The following is a 19358-nucleotide window of genomic DNA, read 5'->3' as shown; positions in this document are numbered from 1 at the left end:
TAAAAAATGGCTGACTGAACCCAAGTACGTGAGAATATTAACTCCTATGAGGATACAGTGTTGACCAGAAGACTGTTTTGATGTTTTACTGGTCTCTGTGGAAACTGAGCACAGCTTTGTATGACCGTCTGCGCTGCTGCTGAGGCTGTGACATCATCCTCTTGATATTCTCACCAGTGTCATGTCCAAGGAAGGAGAAACATGAGAAGACTTGACCACCATGAACAGCTGTGTGAAACACACACACACACACACACACACACACACACACACACACACACACACTGCTTTTATGTAGTCCTGCTCATCTCACACTGCCCTGTGTCAATCAAAAACAAAAACTGTAAACTTGCACATTCTGCTTCCATATTTTATTAGACCTTTAATAATCGTGCATGTAGCGCATATTTGTAATTATATTGAACGTCAGAACCGCTGAACTGGATAAATAAAGAAGCAGGTGCATAGTAAGTACACTTRAGCACTGTAGATTAGATTGAGCTCATCCGCTGGTTCTGAATTTTCTTCAAAACTTCTTTTTTTATGAAGAGTTTATCATTTGTGTTCTTGTGAGCTGAAGCCCACCTTGTCTACATGCAGATCTAGAGTGACCTCTGGTGGGAAAAGCAGGAAAACCTCATTGTGGCTCTACACAAAAAACGAACATCGTAACACCAATCCTGGAATCTTAGACAAGAGATAATTAGCACCAATTATATTTCGCATCGTCTTTATTTAGGCAGAAATAGGTTTGCAGCRATATGTAAAATAAAAGGCACTTACTTTAGCTAGAAGGCAAGAAACAATAAAAATACTTTTAGGGTTAATAATAAGATATCCAGTAATCTTAGTCTAAATATTAATTTGAGGAAAAAGTAAMATTTTTAGGTGCAAGACGTCTTTGCTCAGATTCTTCTGTTTGCAACTCATCAACTCCTGCGCTGCTTATCAGCTTAACTTTAAATGCAACTTTTTTTCTCCCAGTACCTTTTAAACATTTAACACAAAGGGAAAATGATTTATGATATGCATAATAAAAAGGTCAGACAGAACATTTTTTATACAAGGTCCCAAAATCCTTAATATATTCAGTAACTTATGATAAAGATTGCTTTGTGGTAATTATTAAGTGATTTGTACATTTTCTTCATTGTGTCCCATTACTCTTTCCTGCTCTTCTTCTGCAGCATTTCAATGACAGATGGAGCATTTCGCTTCACACCTATGAAAAACGCAAAAAGAAGTAGTTGTCAGGAAGACGGGTTTTTACCGCAACTGTGAGTTAAGGCGGAGGAGGTAAAAGGCCTGGAGAGATGTATATTCCTGTAATACCTTGCTTTTTGATAGGTGACTCATTGTTGTCTGAAGACCTCTTAGCATAAGCCTCCTTCATTCTCTGAATGTTTTTCTTGCTGATCTGTTCGTGCTGTACTATTGGATGTGGGTAGTCTTTTCCCACAATGCATCCTGCTGCTTGCTGGACACTGCGGGGAGCCTTCCAAGGCTCATARATGTACTCTGGTGGAAACTTCTTCAGCAGAGGAAGGTACTTTCTGCATACAGATTAAATTCAACGTTGCTCCRTTGCAATAAAATTACACAATTCATTTGAGTTTAACAGGGGAAATGATCTYACTTAATGTAGTCTCCGTTTTTGTCCGTCTTTTTACCGAACGCGATGGGGGAGTAAACCCTGAAAAACTGGTGGAAGAAAGCACTTGCCGACAGCCACTGCCAGTTTCCTGCATTCAGAGCCCAGTCACCATCCAGTAAGAGATCCTCAAAGACCTCAGGAAGAGACAACAAGCTATTTCAGTCACAACTGTGCTGCAAACYCTGCTGCAAAGAAGCAACATTGTGCAAAGCTTTCGTTTTGCAGATYACGAGATGCTTATTACCCATAGGCCGGGATTGGATTTGTACATAAAAGCAAACTAACACACCTTCTGTCCTTCTTCCCAGCTGATCCACAGGTCTCCTCTGGTGAGAAAACAAGCGACAGCATGTCGGGCCAGGTGGTGGATCCAGCCCTCCTGCCTCAGCTGAGTCATGATTGCATCAATGAAGGGGAAACCAGTCCGAGCCTTCAGGGAAACACAACATCATGACATAAAAGTAATGAGAAAAGAAATCGAAATGATCCCTANACTTAATGTAGTCTCCGTTTTTGTCCGTCTTTTTACCGAACGCGATGGGGGAGTAAACCCTGAAAAACTGGTGGAAGAAAGCACTTGCCGACAGCCACTGCCAGTTTCCTGCATTCAGAGCCCAGTCACCATCCAGTAAGAGATCCTCAAAGACCTCAGGAAGAGACAACAAGCTATTTCAGTCACAACTGTGCTGCAAACYCTGCTGCAAAGAAGCAACATTGTGCAAAGCTTTCGTTTTGCAGATYACGAGATGCTTATTACCCATAGGCCGGGATTGGATTTGTACATAAAAGCAAACTAACACACCTTCTGTCCTTCTTCCCAGCTGATCCACAGGTCTCCTCTGGTGAGAAAACAAGCGACAGCATGTCGGGCCAGGTGGTGGATCCAGCCCTCCTGCCTCAGCTGAGTCATGATTGCATCAATGAAGGGGAAACCAGTCCGAGCCTTCAGGGAAACACAACATCATGACATAAAAGTAATGAGAAAAGAAATCGAAATGATCCCTAATTMGAGTATGAACACTTTTCAACCCGCAGTACCTCTCTCCATGCAGCAAGATTTTGCTGGTTTGTGTCCCAATCCACCTTTGTGCACACTGGGTTGTCATTCATTTTGTTAAAATTAGGGATCCCCACACTGCAGGTGTAGAAAAACTCTCTCCAGAGCAACTGACCATGAAGGGACACTGGAGGAGCCGAATGCTTTCTCTACGCACAAATCAGAATTAGCCATTTTAACGCCACTGCTTTTATTTAACCAGAAGTACAATGTGACACTCACCCCCCGGTACACCTCAGTGAGCCTCCACCAGAACGTTCTTGCTGAGAGGCACCCAAAGGTGACGTAAGGACTCAGGACCGTGGTGCTGGGACTCAGGGAGTTTGGAGAAGTCTGAGGCTTCTCAAAGCTACACACCCATCCCTGAATTAAGCAGATTAAAATTTACAGACACAGAATCCCGCTYCCTTTTCACATTGTGTCACATTACAACTGTCATTTCAGTGAAAGGYTGTTCAGATTTACTTTGCAAGGCTCAGATAGTCAAGCATTCCCGATGTATTAAAAGAGGATCACTTGATTTGACTCACTACACTACGGCCAAAGATGGTAAACCTCTCCATCTTTTTCCCTAAAGATGAATTAGCTTTAGTCTRCAGAATGAACCCAAAGTCTTGCAGGTAGTGGTAGGTGAGTAAAAGGTCTGTACCGTTCTTTTCATGTGTTCATCTAGTCTTCTCAGAGCTTCCTGTTCTCCTCCAGGAAACAGCTCCTCTCCCAGAAACTGTGAGTCCAGTTGAAGCTCCTCTAAAGTTGGAATCCTGTATTCGTCCTCATACTTCTGTGAGCGAGGAGTCTTAACATCTTCAGCAAATAAACAATTTAAAAAATGTCACACTTTGACAACCAAAACATATTCCCTTGTTAATGCAAAGTATTCCAAACTGTGGTTCTGTTTGCTACACACCTCTCATGTTTTCCAAAGTTGGAGCAGGGATTGGTTTCTTGGGTGGACCAAGATTTTGCACTATTGCTTGCAAACGTTTGTAAGTTAGAGGAGGTTTTCCATTGTTTTCTTCAATTATTCTTCAGAGGRACAGCAATCCAGAAAGAATACAAAATTACTGTGCAGRAAATTGAGAATAACAGCAGTTAAAATCTATCTGGACATACTCAAATTGACATTTACCTTTCTATATTGTAAAGCGTGTGGGAGATTTTGTAGATGACATCGACTCCGTGTTCCTTTGCCAGACTGGCCACTCTCTCATCCCGACGTAGACTGTACGGCTCTGTGTCATACTCATAAGTAAGCTTTGTTACGTTCCACCTGTTGAACAATTTTGGGAACACATCTTCTGGTTTCCCCCTCAGGACAAACAGTCTGGCCAAATCACAACACGGTGTAGTCGTTATAAAAGAACAGTCGTAAATATCAATGAGAAATGTTTAAAAAGGATGTTTCTTTGAAAGCTSTGTCCATGTTTTTACCTGGAGTTGAGTTTCCTCAGGCTGCAGTCCAGGTCTTTGAGTGCCCCGATGAGGAACCTCTGGCGGTTGATGCCAACTTTGGTGTGGTGAAGGTAAGGGTCCAGGATGAACACAGGGTAAAGCTCTTTACAGTCTGTCAGTGCAGCCATCAGTGCTGGGTTGTCATGTAACCGGAGTCCCTTACGGAACCAGTGTATGCACACGTGAGCCATTTCCTGGTGATCTGTGAATGCAGACAMGGGAGAAATCATTTTAAAAATTGAGAGATGGAAATTTCACTGTCAAATASCACATGTAAAAAATCTCAACAAAAGCATAAAATCTGCACTGTTGAAACTTCTGCTGCAACAACGAACCTGCAGCGACAACCTGTGAAATGAGCATAAGTTGCATTTAGTTCTGCAAATGATTATTTTGCYTAATGCACTGAATAATAAATCTAATTTTTGATGACAAATGTTATATTCAATACTGGTGGCTGAATTGAAATGGTTCTTTTGGTAAAGTGGCTCAAGACGACATTTGTTGTGAATTGACGCTGCATAGTAAACTGAATTGAACTACTGTACTGCAAAAACTCAACGGAGCCAAGTCAGTGTATGCTATGGTGRCCACATATCAATATGTTATACAAAGATAGAAGATTAATCTGACAAATAGCTTTACCTACCTTACCCCTACCGGGATCTCTTCGCRCCGTTCTATAATTTTCTCTTTTGTAATATGCACATTGGTTGTGTTACAAAACAGGAAACAGATGGTTACGTATCCAAGCGCAACCAATCAGAACAGAGATCAGAAATAGAAGGAAAAAAAATTCTGCAGCACCTCGTCGCATCTACCACCAGATGGTAGTATTGTGCAATGAACACAGTTATATCTTTACAATTAATTATTCTCACTAACAGCAGTAATATAGCGGTAATCCGCATGCTTTCCAGTTATCCGATACAAAGAAAGAGTAACTCATCAAATCACTCAAGCTTTAACACATTATCAGTAAAAMWTTTTTGATGTGCAGGAAASACTTGGAAAGTTTCAACTAACAGAACCAGCAGCTCATCGTAGCTCGCCGTGATCGTATAGTGGTTAGTACTCTGCGTTGTGGCCGCAGCAACCCCGGTTCGAATCCGGGTCACGGCATTGCGATACAATGTCACGGCAGATGAGTTCATTTTTTATTTTTCGCTTCTGATAAATTTAAAATGATTGGAAAGTATTTGTAACGCTGATTTATACACAATTGTACTGTACAGAAACGTCATGCGATGTGTATTTTCAGTTGTAAGTACTACCCGAACACTTTAGAATCATTTACCTTGYGTTGTTTACCGCATTCAGAAGGCAGCATTTTAAAAGTATGCACCTGTTTTAGTGTAGCATAGTATAGCCTTAGTTCAATTGTTCTACAAAATTCACATTTCTGTTGTAGGCGGAGGTTTTTGCACACGTTCATTTGTCTCTGTCAATCCCAAATCATCACTAGGGGGAGACATTGCTCATGAAACTGAAAATCTGCATATTCCCATTARAAGACTGTGCTCTGTAAAATCCAGAACTCAACCATTCTCATTTAGTGTATAAACTCAAAAACAGATTTTACCCAAAGATTAGGAAAATCATTGCAATTAGATAGTGATGTAAGAAGTTTTGCCTCAATACATTTTTGATGTGATTCCACATTCATCATATTAACAGAAAGGTCTTAATAAACAAGTCAAAAATAACTGACTTCTGTATCATGTATAATTGCTTTGGTGCATGACCCAACCTCTTTCCAGTTTCGGTATCTTGATGACTTTTCCAGAAGACATGTTAGGATAGACAAAACTGGTCTTCGTCTTTGTAAGCTGGGAACTGCTCCGGCCTATCAAGAAGAAAAAGCTGAGTCAAAAAGTAAAGCTCNAAATTCACATTTCTGTTGTAGGCGGAGGTTTTTGCACACGTTCATTTGTCTCTGTCAATCCCAAATCATCACTAGGGGGAGACATTGCTCATGAAACTGAAAATCTGCATATTCCCATTARAAGACTGTGCTCTGTAAAATCCAGAACTCAACCATTCTCATTTAGTGTATAAACTCAAAAACAGATTTTACCCAAAGATTAGGAAAATCATTGCAATTAGATAGTGATGTAAGAAGTTTTGCCTCAATACATTTTTGATGTGATTCCACATTCATCATATTAACAGAAAGGTCTTAATAAACAAGTCAAAAATAACTGACTTCTGTACCATGTCTTGCTTTGGTGCATGACCTGACCTCTTTCCAGTTTCGGTATCTTGATGACTTTTCCAGAAGACATGTTAGGATAGACAAAACTGGTCTTCGTCTTTGTAAGCTGGGAACTGCTCCGGCCTATCAAGAAGAAAAAGCTGAGTCAAAAAGTAAAGCTCTTAATTTGCAAGTCAACCGYCATTTATTGTTGTAAGATATGTATCATGGCTGAAAAAGCACGATTCTGGACACCAGCAGCTGAAATGAGTTTCATCCACAAAGTGCCTACAACGGCTCTGTGCAGTTTGTTATAAGGTCAGGAATTTGTGGTAAAATATTTCAGATAAAATATACAGAAAAAAAACTACTTTGTTAAAAGAAAAGAAAATATTCTTAACCAATTTTACAAGTKTTTGCTTTCTTTAAATAAAACTTTATTTTCATTTCATTTCATCATTCAAGGTGCTACATCTTGACTTGACAGTCACTTTAGAAATTCTCCAAATCTGACATTTCTTGTCAGCCCATCTTTCCAACCAGGCTACTGCAGCCTTTGAGTATCAAATAAATGAGCTTTCACTTTAATTGCCCAGTCCTTTTATGCTTTTTATGGCAACGGCATAAAAGTTTTGGAATTACTTATCAAAGGAATGGACATTTTAACAGGCATGTGTACATTTTCACAGCCACTGCAATTCCTGTTTGTAAAACCCAAAACCAAAATTAGAAATATCAAATGATAAAAGAGATGATCAACTTGTCCAATGCCTTTTTCCTTTTGACATGTCAGTCGTTGAAAAATGCACTCAGACTCTCACCTGTCTAAAGTTTGACCTGTTTAGCGGGGGGGGGCCCTGCTGTGTTATTATGCTCGACCATGTGGCTGCCGTCACGACGTACAGCAGCCTATCGGAATTTCGCCTCCTGTCGTTGTGTCCGCGCAGGCAGCATCTCAGCCAAAGCTCAGCTGGCTGCTGGCAGACTCCTCATTCAGCAACCAGCAAGCGCTGAGAGCGAGCGAGCGGCATGGCATGGCAGGGGCTTGGGCAGGTGTGGTGAGGGGGTGACGGACCAACCAGACCGTCGTTGTCATCGCCGGCAGCAGCAGACGCGGATGCGGTATCCTCCAGTCCTTGTCCGAGTGAAGACACGCTGCTGCTGATAAGAGTCACTCACACGCTGATGATAAAACGATGCACCAGTCGCCGCCACCGACCAGGTGTTGGAGCACGGAGCAGGGACGCCGTTAACCTGACAGAAAGTCGACCCGTGTCTGTGCGCTTCTCTCTGGTCCCGTTTGCAGACGATCGAGAAGATGCTGAGCCGACTGATGAGCAGCAGCGTCAGGAGTCTGGACAGGGAATGCAACTGCACGGTGAGGCTGCTGGACGACTCGGAGTACACCTGCACGATCCAGGTCAGTGGGGACCGACGTTTGCTCCTTCTCCATTCACCTCACTGTTTTTTGTTTTGTTGTGTTTCGGTTTTTTTTTTTTGTTTGTTTTTTTGTTTGGCGTTAAGGGAGGAGGGAGTGATCAGGTGAAATGACGTTTGTCCGTTCATGTCTTTCACTGCTTGTTGTAAACACATGAAAGAAGGCATCATCCTCTTTGCAGGCTGGTTCATGACGGATGTGGCTGCGTTTTTGTGCTCTGACGCCTCTCAGGACAGAAGGGCTGCAGAAGCTGCTTTCGTCAGAGAATTACCTGTGAGGACATGCCATCATCATGACCGCATGCTGTGCGTGCACTGCGTAGAAAATTTAAAGGATTAATCAGACAGCACTACACGCCAACTGGGAGCATAATACGCACACACACACACACACACCCACAAAAATCCATCTATGCATAAGCGCTTATATTTTACAGATTTATGCTTGCATTGCGCTGGATTTAAAATCAAGATAATCTGGTCTTGAGCAAAGTCAGTAGTTGGCTTAGTGGAGGTTTTTGGATCCACTGGCAGGATGAGTGGTTTCAGTGTGCAACCACAGAACCACAGCTTGAGGATAAATCAGGAGGACCAATTAATCAGATTATTGCTCATGTATTATTGAAAATGCTTCGCTGTCATGTTAAAAGGAAAGTTTAGAAATGTATATTAAAAAAATGTAACAGTATAGAGACTATAACTAAAAAGGCCTTGTGTATTTTTGANCACACACACACACACACCCACAAAAATCCATCTATGCATAAGCGCTTATATTTTACAGATTTATGCTTGCATTGCGCTGGATTTAAAATCAAGATAATCTGGTCTTGAGCAAAGTCAGTAGTTGGCTTAGTGGAGGTTTTTGGATCCACTGGCAGGATGAGTGGTTTCAGTGTGCAACCACAGAACCACAGCTTGAGGATAAATCAGGAGGACCAATTAATCAGATTATTGCTCATGTATTATTGAAAATKCTTCGCTGTCATGTTAAAAGGAAAGTTTAGAAATGTATATTAAAAAAATGTAACAGTATAGAGACTATAACTAAAAAGGCCTTGTGTATTTTTGAACTYAATTAGGCTTTTTTTCTTTCTATTGCAGACAATGCAAACGTCAATTTTAGATAAMAGTTGTCCCAAACAGTACATTTTTGAGAAAACAAAGACCCGGAGTCGGCAACCTTAACAATTCAAAGAGTTTTTTGGRTCRAAATGTATCTAAGCCTWCAAAAATCTGCAAGACCCTTCAAATAAAAACAAAATCAAACTTATGTTTCGCAAAATGTCTTCAGTGAAACTGTACACATTCATGGAAAAYGAGAAAAGAAACATATATTTTGCAACATAATGGCATTGTCATAGATATTATTGTCTGTTGTGAAAATAGACAAACTACTAGACCAGGCCATTTTATTACTTTTCAAGTTCTGTTTTGGACCTATGTTGTAGTGTATGATAAATAATGTTAGAGTTTGTTGAAGGTCTGCTTTATAGTTTTCTGAKGTTGTGTATTTGCTGCTTATCAGTCCTGTTACTCATCAGTCTTATTCTCTGAGTTTTCATTCTGCTTTAGTAAAGCCTTGAATATTTTGTGAAAACAAAACCCTTCTACGAGGTTACGGTTTGTCCTAAAAGTCAACATTGACACGAATAAAGACGAGACATGACTTCAGACCATTTGTTTGAGTGCTGAAGTTCAAGAGACATTATGATTAATGCATATTCAGTGCTTCATACAACAAGTGGCTCTCTGCGTTTGATGTGTGACTGTATCACTGCTGCAGTTGCGTTTGATGCTCATTTTCTAAAGGGATTTCAGTGCTGCTGAATCAGAGATGACGACACATAAAGGCCATCAACACCTGCATATTTCTAGGAAATGACAGGAAAAGCAAAGCAAGTTTCTCATGTACAACAACTGAGTGTGTGTGACTAAAAAGAGGTGACTCCATGACAGTTTCAGATCTTTATCTGCTTGCCCTCTCTTCTTTATTGTTAAGAAGATAAGTGGAAAACAAGTGGAGATAAAGATGGATGTTTTTTCAATGAACTTTCCATGAAATTTCTTTTAAACAAATAGTTTTCTGCGTAGCTGGAAAAATTACGCTGTWCTTGAGGAGCATCAGTACATTCGGCAAATGAGACGTGATTTATATCCCATAATTCACATTAGAATCATGAGAATGAGATTAAGTTTTAGCCATTTTTGTAAAAACTAAAATTCACAATTTTTAGCRTGTGGAATGGATGGGATAAATAGGAAGTCTCTCACCTTCCCTTTTGGCAAACCTTCACACGAGGTTTCTTCAACAGTTGTTTTCTCATTGCACCTCTCCCATAAAGCTTTGACTTARACTTTTCAGTAACCTTTTCTCTGATTTGCTTGGAGTGTTATTTTGTCCTCTTGTCGTTGTGGTAGTCAGGAATACTGATTAACCAGCGAACTGACCTTCCAGCCACAGCTGTCTTTACACTACTATCACTTTAGACACGCTCAGCATACTTAGGTGATCTCCATTCCACTCATTTTGAGACTCCCAGCACCAACTGGCTGGACCTCTGTTGAATTAGCTCAATCTCTTTGAAGTGACTGAATATTTATGCTATTACTTATTTTATGTTGAATTTTTGTGTCCAATTATAATAATTTTTTTATAGAACTCTGTTTACGTTTTGACTTTGAAGTTTTTTGGTGAAGTTCTTTAGTCAAAAAACACAACATWTTGTCRATTGTGATTGATTTGTAAAAGCAAAAGAAGCATAAAATATTTCAGAGAATGAAYACTTTTTGCAGGCACTGTATTTATGTTACAGTTCACTAGCAAGGGCTACGCCACAAAGATATAGGGTTAGAGATTATTGATGAAGGGATGGAGGGATGAAGGGATRAAGGGGTGAAGGGGATGAATGATCTGAATGATTTGGGTATCTGGGGAGAATGATGGAGGGCTTGAGAGGTGAAGACTCTGTGTCAGGGTTTGGTCTTCRGGAAAYGGTTCCTCTTATTTTTCCCAARCCCTCATAGGGCCCCCTAGACCAGGGGTGCCCAAAGTTGGTCCTCGAGGGCCGGCATCCTGCATGTTTTAGTTCTCTCCCTGATTTAGCACACCTGGATCAAATGATGGCTCGTTAGAAGGACTAAGAGGAACATTGACAAGCTGAAAAGGTTGTTACTACCACCAGGGAGAGAACTAAAACGTGCAGGATGCCGGTCCTCGAGGACCGACTTTGGACACCCCTCCCCTAGACGAAACCTGCAGCAAAAAGAAAGCAAAGAATAAAGAGGGATGAAATGACAGAGGTAGAGGGTATGGGAGGGTGGGGTTGACGAAACCTAACAGACTGAGATGATTGGGTGAGCAGAGTATAAACAGGCTGCCTGGAAAATTAGAGGTGTGGTTAGAGRTCTGCTCCCGAACTTAAGCTAACACATTAACTTCATTAAWAGCAACGTACCCAGTAATGACCCACAGAACATTGAATTCCATACCACTGATCCCAGTATGAAGGCACTGTGACAGGATACATGACAGAACTTAATGTTCTACAAAATCATCTTCTTTTTATCAAGTTTAGACCTGTGTAAAAACAATTTAAAAAAAATATACACATACATGGTTAACTCGAAAACAGTGTGACAGCAGCTTGAACTCAATTTCTTCACAAACAAAACTCTGGATATTTTTGCACAGTATTATCTGGCCAAAGAAGGATAAAACGCATGATGTATTTTTTCATGAGTTGTGTGAACTGAAGTAGACCCTGCTTGTTCTCCCTGACCATTTAAGCAATTCCATCACCCCAACATGAGTCAAAGTGTTCGGCTGTCAAGGCATGAAGGTCCCACTCTTTTCCAAATAAAAGCACGCATCAGGGACAGAATGTTTAATGGTGTTGTTCAGCTTCCAGTGAGGGGGATTAGCTTTTGTTGTTTGCTTTTCATATCAGGAGAAATTATGAAAGACGCTTTTATTTTACACTATGGACCTCTAATCGAGAATCAAAGGAAACATAAATGGGATAATCAGCTTAATCAATTGTTGTTTTATTTACCACCATAATGTTTCTTGTGAACGTGACATTGAGGGAACTAAGATAATTATGTTTTACATGTTCTACTTACTGAAGTCAGTAGAAACAAGCCAACACCGCTGATCTCATTTCTCACCTTCAGTCCTGACATTCGAGTTATTATTGTGAAGGCTAACATTGTGTGTGTGTGTGTGTGTGTGTGTGTGTGTGTGTGCGCGTGTGTGTGTGTGTGCATTGAAAATGAGAGCGTGTGGTTCCTGTCTTGTCCTGGAGACCTCAGAGATGTGGCCCAGAAAAAAGAAAAGGGTCCTCACGAGGCCCCGGAGCGGGCAAACTCTACGTTTAGCTCAATTAGCCTTTTTCACTTTTACACTGAAATCACATCATGTGGGAATGATGCTAGCTATGACCTTCCTTAAARGGAAAGCTACAGGCAGCACAGAAGCTGACGGAAAGGTGAAACGTGTTTCTTTTCATACAAACTGTGGCACCACACTGTTCAGTTTGCAAATGAGCATGCCAGGTTTCAAGCCTAATCAAATTCTCTCACCAACATCCATTTATTACATGCAACCAGCACACTTGGTCCCCTCAGCCATTAATGACACTGCTGCTGATTACTCTATAATCCCTCAAACACGGGGGAAACTCATGCTCATTGATCTTTCAAGTTCTTTCATCCTGGCTTTACCCTTCAGGACATCCACAGGCGCTTGCATTTATGCAACAAACTGGTATGATCCAGCCTWGTGCTGATGCACACAAATGATTTTGCAGGAAGGAAATTAGGCAGATGATTAATTGATGGAGAAGCGAGCAGAAGGATGCATCTGTGCTGTAGARGTGAAGAAATACAAAAAAATAGTAGCAACAAAGTTTGTTGCGTTTCAGGATTGATTTTAAGATTTCACTGTAGATCCTCGATGGTTTTTCTTTCAGCGACATCTTGTCTCTATATTCTAGAGGTCTGCACAGTCTTTGAGGTCCTCTGGCAAATAACTCTTATTTGTTTCTGAAATTAGTGTTAGAAATCAAGGGTGACGTAGTGGAAGCTGTGAAATGAAGGACCTAAAGGATTAACATCCACTTCTCTCAGKTTTGGGTTAGTCATATTAAATGATTAACTTCTTAAACAGATCTTAAATCCTAGAACTCATCCTGACGCCCCGGCTGTTTGCAGGAACGTTTAAAAGGTCTCTCATAACTTTATTGATTCTTTTTTTATTTCGTTTTATTAACGCACAGTCTTAATTCTAGCCCTGAAATTATAATTGTGTTTAGGTGGCAGAAGGAAAATCACAGTGGAAAACAGTACAAATTGGAGAACTATTGGAGCTTTGTAATAAATCTGAAAACCTTATATCAATGTCCTTTCACCTCACTACTATGTATTGCTGTGCTATTTATCTGCACAACTGTTGGTCTATCTCACATAAGTCCTAAAAAATATATTAAAGCTTGTGGAGTAGACTTTTGCAATGCAATGTGTTGATCAATAGTGCATTTTTAGGCACTCAGTATGTATATTTTCTGAAATTAATTTGTAAGGTAACTAAATTATACCACTATGTCCTAATGATTTAGGAATTGAGATATTTTTAGCCTGATATTTACAATCAAAATGTCATATAATATTAACAACTTAATCCAGTTTCATATCTTCCTATTTATCTGAGTGACAGAAAAACAAACACCCCGATGATTTCATTCATATGTTTTTGCCTGGGAGTTTCTTTTTATTTTGCTCTGGTTGAATTTTGTTGTCATGGAAGCAGCTTAATTAGATGAAGTCTGGTGCTGTTAATCAACCTTATCCCAATGAAACTGCAGAACACCCACACCCCCAACACACACCTAATTATTTGAGCTGTTTTTTTTTTTTTCATTAGTTTCTAATTAAATATATTAGATATATCATTTGAATGATGTTTTTTGGAGGAAAGGAAAGTCAGTCGGAGACKTTTGTGTTGTTTTTACAATTGAAGCACATTAGAGCACGCCATCACATYCACCTACCGAGTAAAACTGAGATCATTTAGAGTTTTTTTGTTTAATTGATATTCTTATCATGGACCAAAATATGAATTTCAGAGACTGAAAGCAAAATGAATGATAGAATACCACTGACGCAAAGAGTGGCACTTCATCAGTGTGAGTAAGTGGTTTAGTCACCTGGCACTAGCTCAGCTTCTTTATAGCTCACTAATGAAATTAAGGCYGTTCTTTTGAAGCCAAATACAGAACTTGGAAGCGGAGTGTCTCATTTGTGATGTGAATGCATTATTGAAATAGGTTGCTCCTTTCTCCAAAGTGGTCTCTSTGCTCTCATGATGTTTTCCTCCTGGTGTGCTCTGCTAAAATTGGAACAGAGGTTGGAACATATTTTGTTTTCATCCATTCAAGGGCCTGTTTCTTTTACTCTTTACCTCAAAGYCCTGCTGAAACTCATACACGGTTGGCTTAAATTTAATTTGTTTGAATACTTATATTCAAACAATAACTCAACTTTACTTCTTTCAGTAAATAAGTTCACTAACTCTCCATCTCCACATTTTAGGCATCTTAACAAAGAAAATGTTAACAGGCTTGATTTTGCAGCTCACAGTTCTTGGTGATACACGTAACACCTTTAATAGTGTGAGGAAGTGTGTGTTTTTTCTTTCAGCCTTACTTCATAAAGCTTCAGTGTACATCACTTACCATATACTAACGAACCCAACGTTTTCCAGATCCAACCTGAGGTCTTATTAGCTCGTAAGGACAACAATGGCAACCATCACAAACCGGGAATGACGGCGCTTTCACACTTTTTTCTTTCTCTCAGAGATAACGCATTAACATACAGTAAAAGTGCTCTGTGTGCTGCATCACCACCAGCTTTAAGCAGTCCTGCTATAATATGAAAGTGACTTGTCTTTTTTATGGTAGAGCCAGCAAGATGATATGTAAATCTTTAATGTGTAGAAATGCTGAGGTAAGCCCTCAAGGCTCTCAGCATAATACATCTAACTTTGGAGTCTGATTTMGCTTGAATTTATTTCAGTTAAACATRACAATACAGGCAAATTCTTATTGAACTAAAACACATTTATTTGCAGTTTTTTCTCATTTGTTTGATGCATTTTTTTCTGATCAGAATTAAAGATCTTCTAACTGACTGTTCAGCCTCCACAACATTTAGTCATGGTGCGCATTACAGTATCGCGTTTTCATTCCTTCAGATGAATTGCAAATTCTTTTGGACATTCAGCAATTGCTTACATACCACTCACTGCTGTTTAATAACTTTATTTTTTTTGCTTATTTTAYGTCTGTCAAAATTAACTACACTGCTGACTATATACAGCTTTTCTTAACGCTCTGTGTGTTAACTGTTTTGCAGATGTAGAGTTTGAGTTGAGTTGACACCTGCATGAAAGCAACCAAGAAAACTGTAAATACTCAAGTGTAATATAACTGTAGATTTCAAATAGGTGTAAAAATAGTGTATGGTCCTGTATTGTGCATTTTCAATACACAATAATGACATAATAATGACACAAGTAGTTTAATGAAAATATGACATTTTTCACAAGAGAACTGTCATAATGAAAATATGACAAAACCATTTGACCGTCTTATACATAAACATGGTTTTCATATTGATGATACTGGCATTCATTGACATAAACTATCAATTTTAAACACTTTTGCTGGTTAGAACAGAAAATACTATAAGTTTTGAGTTTATCTTACAGACACAACARGGAGGGTTAATCAGCTTAAGTAAAAGGCAAAGGACAGACAGACAGATAGGTCTAGTTTATCTTATTAGCTTAATTCAATGATGAAGGTCTTGAATTTCACATTTTCCTTGACAGGTATGAAAAATATGCGAAAATATCTTTGTTCAAGATCGGGATTATGTCACCTTTTGTTTTCCAAATGTCATTAATGTCAGGCGGGTCAGCGCTTCAAGCTATGATCAGCAATGCAACAGAGTCAACCTACTTTCCAGCACACTCAAAGAATGTGCTTCAGCAGCATCTCAGTGAGGTTCATAAGTAAACCAAATTCTGTTTATTCWCCCTTTTTATTCGTTTGCCTTTTAACTGTCTCTCTTCTACCCGTCTGTTTGAAGTCTCAGGCAGCCGTCTTCTTTCTTTATGCTCTTGGTCCCCAAATTCCTCCCAAAAAAATCTCTCTCTGTTCCCATTTTTACTTTCATTACTCTTATTTTCCTCTCACTGTCTGACTACCTTCTATAAGCTGGCAACTCTGCGGCTGAGCGAGTTAATGAGCTTTGCCTGAGTAAGCTTGACACTTGCAGACAACACAATGAAGATATGCAATATGTCACACTGGTAATGATGCTAAAGACATTTCAACAAAAGACAGCCAGTATAGAGGCTTTTCTTTGTTTTAAACTCTGTTAGGATGCAGACTAGTGATTATGTCTAAGTTATAGACAGTCGGACGTCAAGTTGCCTGCTTCRCTCTGAGTTTCCCTCTGGTTGGCAAAAGATTCTMATTGCCGTATTAAAGTATCTGAAATGCAAAGAACTAAACAGAAACTGTAGAAATGGTGAAATGTTGTTGTCTGCATGGGTGCAGAGTAAAGTCTATTAGGAAGTCAGATATCAATTTTCGAATTATTTCCAAAAAAAAAAAACCTACTCTGATATATAATAAACTGAGACTCTTTTGTGTGGGAGCCTTCAGATCTGCATTCCAAGTCTAATATTTACCATATTTGCAATCATATTTCCATTTATTTTCACAGKCTGTTTAGTTTATCAATACAGCTGCAGTTGGTTCTGATAATACAACGAATCCACTTTTCCTTTTAAGGCACATCCTCACTTCATAGTGCWTGTCAGAAAGTCTGAGTTTGTTGATTCTTTGATGCCTCAAAATATAGTTACGCCTGTGAAGTAAAAAATTTAATATTTSATAATATGTATGTTTTCAGAATCTGTTGCATATACTTAGTCTTGTGGAGTCAATAAATGAATCAAATGTAAAGATGAATGATATTTATATAATTTCAAATATTATCACAATTTTCATTTCAGTGATGAGCCAGATGACATTTTGCCTTTAATCCACCCACTGCAAGTAAAACTTGCTTAGAACAACTTAAGGAATGTGACCAATTGAAAAAGCTTGCTTGGTTTTATTGTAACCATATGTTTAGATTTTTAAATTACAGAACAAAAATGTTATTTTGTTTCCAGGTTTAACACATTTACTTTAGTTGATCGACAAATCGACATTTGAAAACATTCCTCAATTCTTTAGCATTTTTGCTAAAAGGAAAATGAGGGAGAAGCAAAAATAATTTTCTGCAAAGTGCACGAATTCAATTTTCCCATTGATATAAAGAGATCATATATAAAACTGTAATRACAATATGAACCTCTGCATAGCATCTCACCTGCACAGGAAGATGTTACCATGTGAACATTAGCATTAGAGGCTACGTAATAAAACACAACCTCACTTAGCCGTTACTTTATTTTTCATGTGAACAATTTGCGCCTTTGAGAAATGGAAAGCTCAAGCCATCCATGCATTAGAGCAACACAGTGTTGCAATAAATTGTTATAATCAGTACTGAGGACGTTGTGTGCAGTRTGAACATGTCCCCAGCAGGCTCGTTTTAAATTTGCAGATGAAACATAATTATGTAATTTCTCTGTCATATACAGGAGACACGGAGAAGATTCTAGCACAATTTTAGGAGCCGAGCAACAGTCAGACTTTAACAGCTCAAACCAAATTGCCCTTCTGGATGTATGTTAACAGCTTTAGATTGGGGATTATGCAKTGAATAGGACAGCTAAAACGAACAGGCTTTACTAATGAATAGTTCATAGTTTGTAATTCGCTATTTCTGTGTCTCCTATCCACTTTTTTACATCTAATAGTGCATACTGTTCCTACTCCATTTATTTTCAGAAGGCTGTTACATTTTTTTTGTATACTTCTTCACTCAGCAGCAGCAGCAACACTCTGGAGATTAGCAGAACGGATGTGTATTAATGCTGCAACACTGGTTTATATCAGACAGGCAGAGAAATCCATCTTACCCCTGCGCAGGATTCACTGCTGGGAAATCTGTACGGCTTTACAGAAATGAGAGAGCTGTCTCTCATTCTCACTCGAGTCTTCTCATGCACTCTTTCATGTCAGACATTAAAGGGGAGACAAAGCTTGTTGGGTAACGGCATGGATTCACCGAGGATGTCGCCAGAAAGGACAAGCCGAGGCACGGCAGTGATTCTGTGTTTACTGATTTCAGTCTCAGTGGTGTGATTTTTACTCAGCTGTGGCTCACATGTTCAATTCAGGACAATTCCTCTCTTTGTTCCCATTTTATCGCCATACAAATTAAGTTCAGCGAGGCAGTTTTAATTATCCTTATTTGTGCTTTTTGTTTGTTGTTTTTAATGTTATTCTTGTGTAGCAGTGCTAAGAAAACTGCTAGACTGGCTCTTAAAACTAAGAACTAATAAATAGTTATTTTTTTAGGTGTAAAACAAAACACATTTTGATTCAAAAACTGCATTCAGCTCTTCTTGTCAACAACATTTGTCACCTCTATGTTGCAGAAGTTCTCCAAATGACTCTAACTATGGGAACAGCGTTCTGGAATGATCCAGAAAAGCAAATGAAAAATAAATCTTAAATCTCCAGAAGTGCATAATGTAAAGCCTCAGTTTAAAGGATGTGCATTTTTACCAATTTTGTCTATTGTGCATCATCAGTGTGTGTAAAACTTTTTGAAATGTTTATCATGGTCTCTTTTTTTTTTACATCACTATAAACTAGCATTTCGACAAGTACTGCTGTAGGTGCATGTGTGATTGTGACAGTTTGTGTGAATTCCTACAGGATCAAGGAAATCTGCAGTATCCTATGTCCACTGAGGTACGAGGATTCTTTGAAAAGGCAAAAAGCTTTAATTACACTAAGATGCTGATGTCCTGTTGGGAGTGCTGGCTCTGCACTTTGCAGACAGCAGTGTCCTTTGTCTAAGCCCACTTCTGTGAGTTGTGCATTTGTGCAAGACCTTCAAGATTAAATATCTGGGCTCAGAAAAATGACAGCTTTACCCCAGAAAGATGACTGTAATAACTTCAGAACCTTTCTAAAGGGAAACACACCATCCGCTAATTACTTTGCATCACAGAGACTAAATGAATTTGCATAAATGCATAAGAAAAAAGTTGCTTTGAGATATAATATTTTACACTTCCAGAATAATGAGTACAATTGAATCTCAAACACTGTGTATGAACTTGTGATGTTCATGAGTCCGGTTTACCATGGACTAATTAAGAGTGCTTCCACTGTCTGAGGTTATGTGCTGTGGTCTGTGGTGTGTGTGTGTGTGTGTGTGTGTGTGTGTGTGTGTGTGTGTGTGTGTGTGTGTGTGTGTGTGTGTGTGTGTGTGTGTGTGGGTGTTTGCGTTGTATTTGTCCCACTTGCTGTCCCCAGGGAAAGTGCCTCCCTGCGTGTTGTTACATGTAATAAAGGCCTGGTATT

The 19358-nt window shown here is 39.2% G+C and overlaps 2 protein-coding genes and 1 non-coding gene across 5 annotated transcripts in view; 2 read left to right on the top strand and 1 right to left on the bottom strand.

Annotated features, from left to right (window-relative positions):
• Positions 1 to 698: 698 nt before the first annotated feature.
• On the bottom strand, positions 699 to 5989 carry cry5 (cryptochrome circadian regulator 5). Of its 3 annotated transcripts, none has more exons than XM_008405491.2 (11): positions 5914 to 5989; positions 4143 to 4365; positions 3841 to 4035; positions 3619 to 3737; positions 3361 to 3515; positions 2934 to 3074; positions 2693 to 2860; positions 2457 to 2597; positions 2150 to 2301; positions 1333 to 1553; positions 699 to 1222 (listed from the first exon to the last, which is right to left on the bottom strand). In XM_008405491.2, the coding sequence occupies exons 1-11, from the start codon at positions 5954 to 5956 to the stop codon at positions 1161 to 1163; spliced, it is 1620 nt and encodes a 539-aa protein (XP_008403713.1). In that variant the 5' UTR covers positions 5957 to 5989; the 3' UTR covers positions 699 to 1160. The 3 variants fall into 3 exon arrangements, with proteins under 3 accessions (XP_008403713.1, XP_008403716.1, XP_008403715.1); XM_008405494.1 differs by lacking the exon at positions 5914 to 5989 and adding an exon at positions 4813 to 4900; XM_008405493.2 differs by lacking the exon at positions 5914 to 5989 and adding an exon at positions 4499 to 4541.
• trnah-gug (transfer RNA histidin (anticodon GUG)) lies at positions 5214 to 5285 on the top strand. Its single transcript has one exon. It is a non-coding gene; the product is annotated as a tRNA-His (tRNA).
• Positions 5990 to 6993: 1004 nt separating the features above from the next.
• The window catches only part of LOC103462736 (FERM domain-containing protein 5), a 68796-nt gene continuing 56431 nt past the window's right edge, over positions 6994 to 19358 (top strand). The window contains exons 1-2 of the mRNA XM_008405703.2: positions 6994 to 7777; positions 7977 to 8068. Coding sequence (XP_008403925.1) covers positions 7543 to 7777; positions 7977 to 8068 — 327 coding nt within the window. The 5' untranslated portion in view covers positions 6994 to 7542. The remainder of the gene's footprint in view (positions 7778 to 7976; positions 8069 to 19358) is intronic.

Source organism: Poecilia reticulata, linkage group LG3 (genome assembly GCF_000633615.1).
Source record: "Poecilia reticulata strain Guanapo linkage group LG3, Guppy_female_1.0+MT, whole genome shotgun sequence".
Classification (NCBI taxonomy): domain Eukaryota; kingdom Metazoa; phylum Chordata; class Actinopteri; order Cyprinodontiformes; family Poeciliidae; genus Poecilia; species Poecilia reticulata.
This window is presented reverse-complemented; position numbering and strand designations above follow the sequence as displayed.